Genomic DNA, 4,581 nt, shown 5'->3' with positions numbered 1-4,581 from the left:
ATAGTGACGTAGACATGTGGGGGCGTGTTAGAACGAGCCGTTTTAGGAGGGCGTGGACAAGTCTTAACTTTTATAAAGAATATCTCTTTGGATTTGAGACTTTAGTCTTTGCAACTTTACAGATCTTCTTTATGCACCAAGAGCTTGTAACACTCCAAAGAGAAAGAAAAAAAATTTGAAATCGCGTCAGATGACCCTTTTAAAAGTATTGCATTTTTCCCCAACATTTTTAACTTGTATGTTCAAAAATATTTAAAACATTAATCTTATAAAATTATTTATGCATTTGAAATTTTGCAGTGTAAATGCATTTAAGGCATCTCAGCTTCATTAAACAGTCTGTGTAAATACATCTAATGCCACTTCAGATGCAGCTTCTGTTTCCTCTGCAGTGAAAAGATGGAGTTTGTTGATAGTATGCACATTCTTATGTGAACACAAAAATTTGCAAAAATAAATTACTCCACTGCTCACAAAGAGAAGTATGGACACCGATAAAAAGACCCCCCTACAAGGGTCATATTACGAACTGTCACCTTTTTGACCTCTTGTGAGTTTGCAGGTATGCACTCTACAGAAAACTCACAACCATTATTATCTTTTCACATGGAAACGAGTTTTTCTTAAAGGCACAGTTGTAAAAAAAAAAAAAAAGTATACATTTCAGAGAGAATTTGAGTGGTGGAAAATTGTCATGTGAAACTATTTGGTGCTTTACTGAAATTAAATATAAATATTAAACCATACAAATGTGTGACAGGACTAATTTAAGATGGAATGAAGTCTGAAATATTGATCTGACTTCTCTCATATTCCTTCAGCTTCAACCGGATCGACATCCCGCCTTACGAGTCATACGAGAAGCTCTACGAGAAGCTCCTGACGGCCGTGGAGGAGACATGTGGCTTTGCAGTGGAGTGAGCGAGTGCCCTGTCCAGCCAACCAGCAATGGCAGCAAACCCACCAAACAGCCCCAGCCATCCTTTTCACCCCCTCCCCTTCTCCAGGACAGACAGACTGGTGTCTCCTGACAGACTTTAGCATCACCCGCCAGCTGGAAACTGCAACGGAGAGGAGCGACCACCCAAGGGCAAAACTCTCAAAGACTAATGATTCCTCACAACGGGATTCGAGAATTGTTTCACATTACCACAATAAGTTAGAGAGAAATCTGGTCAACAGTTCGCATTGTCTTTGTCACTGAAGCGGTGGGCTGATAGCGTCTGACTGTAACGCGAGTATGTTTGTGCTGCAGTAGAGCCTCGCTGAGCCTGTGGTCTACATGAATAGAGCTGACGTTTTAGTCTAGGTGGAGTATTTTAACATACACAGAGCCTGTGACCATTAAACCAGTTTACCAGCAAATGCATCTTGAAGGACAAGGGTGGTCTGCGTTGTTATGCTCGGTATCGTCTCTTATTTGACTTTATTTTCTTGTGTCCTGTTCAGTACTATAGGATGGCATTTCAGTGGTATCCATTTCCTGTACTCATCAGCGTTCTCACTGTAGAAATTAACTCGATTGCTTGAAATGTATTATTGAAATGTTTTTTTTTTTTGTCTAAGATCAAGAACATGCTTAACAGCGAGTATTAGTCCTGTTGTGGGAACTGTGAATCTCACAGCACCCGTGTGTTAATGTTCCTCAACTGAAGCACAACGATCATGTGCAGTCTAGAGAAGGACCCAAAGCCCTTGCAAAGTCAGCGGTTTCCTGAGCGAGCCAGTATTTTCGTCACATCTTTTTTTTTATGGCATTTTTATCCAGTGAGCATTCCTCCGTTGTCAACAAAAGACCTATTTTTAAAGGTAATGTTTAATGAATGGTGTTTTAATATGCAGATTTTGAAGCAAATCACCTTCTTGAAAAACATTCTAATCCACTGTGTCCGTTAACACGCCTAAACTGGACTCCTAAACATAGTTTTGCAAAGAAAACGAATGTTGAGTGTTTTGAAGAAGCTCTTCTTGTCCTTAATTTTGATAGACCCCATTAATCTCTTTAATGAATCCAACCATTATCATATGGTAACTTGGCATTAACCGTTTTAACGTAATGTACCATAAAATTCAACTCTAGACTGTTATTCGCGTGTCTTCATTCAAACCACTGCTTCAAGTAACATTCAGCACTTTCGCTGGCAAGTGTTCAATCACCCGTCATGGAGTGTTTATTCCCCTGCAGACGAACGTTTAGCTGTGGTGGTACATCTGCAGACTCTGATGGAGTGGGGTTTGGTCCAGGTTTTGGTGTGGTGAAAGAGCAGGGGAGAGTCTTGGATTTCATTATGTAGTGCTTGATGTGCATGGCACCTGATTATTCTTTATAAATGTAAAGGATGAGCCAACCTCAGTGTTTCTTCAACCACTTTTGTCTCTTTCTCTTTTTTTTTTTTTTTTTACCAATTATTTATTACCATGTAATGTCCTTTTAAGTATTGCTGCTATTACCATTATTCCATTGTTTTCAGAGAAGGCTGAGTTCTTGTGAAAGCTGTACACTAATCTCTTTTATTTTATGTATGAATCAAAGTATTTAAACCTGCTGCTGATTCTTCAGGATGTTAATAGGAGGGTTCCCCCGACCTTTGACCTGGATGGAGTTAGCAAGTGATGTAGGCTGGGCCCCGGTGGTCATGTTCATATTTGTGATATATGCAATAAAAACCATCACCTTTATATTCTTGGTTCTGTCTTAAAATGTCTCTTTCCTCACTTAATGTGTATCGGATCGGTCAGAATTGGTGTCTTTGACGAGTGTGCAAAAATGAAGTTTTCTGTTTTTTGAGTGGTGAAAGTTTTTAAACTTGCTTAAAAGACAAAAGAGGTGACGTTTAATGTTGTGTAATTGTGGGAATGGCTAGTGAGCTTGAAGATGAGTATGGACTTTGCCTGAAGTTACAGTTGTTTTCAGATTTCTCTAAAGAAAAACCTTTTTCCAAGTAATGTGACCAGTATCATCACATTGTACAATTATTAGGTCCTGAGTGTCATTGTTTATTCGATGCAAGAGTAATGTAACTTACTATGTACTAAACATTTCTGAAAAAATTCAGTGTAAATAAGATTATATTAAAGAAACTAAATTGCAATCGATTTCTCCTTGCTCTTTTTTTGGTCTTTGTTTGCATATATATTGTACATTTTTATTTAGTAATGAATGTTAAAGGAATAGATCACCCAAAAATTCAAATGTACTCCCCATCAGGCCATCCAAGATGCAGATGAGTTTGTTTCTTCATGGGAACAGATTTGGAGAAATTTTGTTCGTCAGTGGATCCTCTGCAGTGAATGGGTGCCGTCAGAATGAGAGTCAAAACAGCTGATAACAACATCGCAGTAATCCACACTACATCAATTAACATCTTAAAGCAAACAGTGTTGTGGCTTGCGCTGTTTCTCTCTTGTTAAAGAAGTCTCTCGAAGCCGGGGTTCCAGGTATCAAGAACTTTGACACACAGTAGAGTCGAGATGCACATCTGAACTTCTTGGGTCTTGCATATACTATTCCACAATTATATTTTACATATCACGTTGTTTTTTTAGCTGTGGTCAACAAATTCCATACATCACGCTGTTGTTTTCTACCTGTGGTGAACAAGCCACTCATTCTATTTTGTTAAGACTCCCTTATCATACGACTCTCTTCGTGATTCTTCTTTCCATACCTCTTTAACATATGACCATTGTCTGGTTGCCCATTCAGCATGTGTTAAGAGTATATGCCCTACAAGTAACCCTTGTCATATGACTTCCACAGCTTTGCAGATACATCTTTTCTCATGATACATAGAGATATAGAAATATAGAAAACTACTTCAAAAGCTGCGCATTAAGAAATACATCCATTAAGACGTTTTAACCACCCTATCCTCTCACATCAAAACTTTTCACTGGAGAAAGCAATACTAAATGATAGAAGACACGTATTTTAGCCAGAAGCAATGATTTGAAGTTAAAAACATCTCGATGGATTTGTTTCTTACAAACATGAAGCTTTTCACTTCACAAGACGTTGATTGATTGACTGGTCTTGTGGATTATTGTGACGTCTTTATCAGCTGTTTGGACTCTCATTCTAACGGCACCCATTCACTGCAGAGGATCCATTGCTGAGTAAGTGATGGAATACTACATTTCTCCAAATCTGTTTTACCTGTTTGAAGGACTGAGGGTGAGTGAATTTTCAACAATTTTTTATTTCCGGGTGGACTACTCCTTTAAGTAAAATAAGCCAGCTGCCCCTCATAATTATGCACGATTTTGTTTTATTTGCCTACAAAAATACTGAAGGAGCAGGTGACTCAGGACATGATGTGCTTTGGCAACTGTGAGCACAAGCACAAGCAGTGCCTTGTGTCCAAGCTGTTTGCAGAATTAGCTTATAATTGCATTCAGATTGTAGTCTTTATAAACAGAATTGAAGCAACTGGCCCCATGTGGGCATTTTCAATTTATGGCCTTTTATATAGATTTACTGTGTCCAGCAGTGTCAAAATACTAAATGTGTACATTACATAAAAAAGGAGCAATATTTTTTCAGGAAGGAAAACAAAATTTATATTGGAAAACTGTTGTCAT

At 38.3% G+C, this 4,581-nt stretch overlaps 1 protein-coding gene across 2 annotated transcripts in view; it reads left to right on the top strand.

The window, feature by feature from the left end:
• The window catches only part of smurf1 (SMAD specific E3 ubiquitin protein ligase 1), a 56,257-nt gene extending 53,174 nt beyond the window's left edge, over positions 1-3,083 (top strand). For both annotated transcript variants that reach the window (XM_016562021.1, XM_016561942.1), the window contains exon 18: positions 822-3,083. In XM_016562021.1, coding sequence (XP_016417507.1) covers positions 822-921 — 100 coding nt within the window. In that variant the 3' untranslated portion in view covers positions 922-3,083. The remainder of the gene's footprint in view (positions 1-821) is intronic.
• Positions 3,084-4,581: the final 1,498 nt, after the last annotated feature.

Source organism: Sinocyclocheilus rhinocerous, unplaced genomic scaffold (genome assembly GCF_001515625.1).
Source record: "Sinocyclocheilus rhinocerous isolate Xijiao unplaced genomic scaffold, SAMN03320098_v1.1 scaffold3266, whole genome shotgun sequence".
NCBI lineage: Eukaryota > Metazoa > Chordata > Actinopteri > Cypriniformes > Cyprinidae > Sinocyclocheilus > Sinocyclocheilus rhinocerous.
The sequence above is the reverse complement of the archived record's forward strand: the minus strand, read 5'-3'. Positions and strand labels throughout refer to the sequence as shown.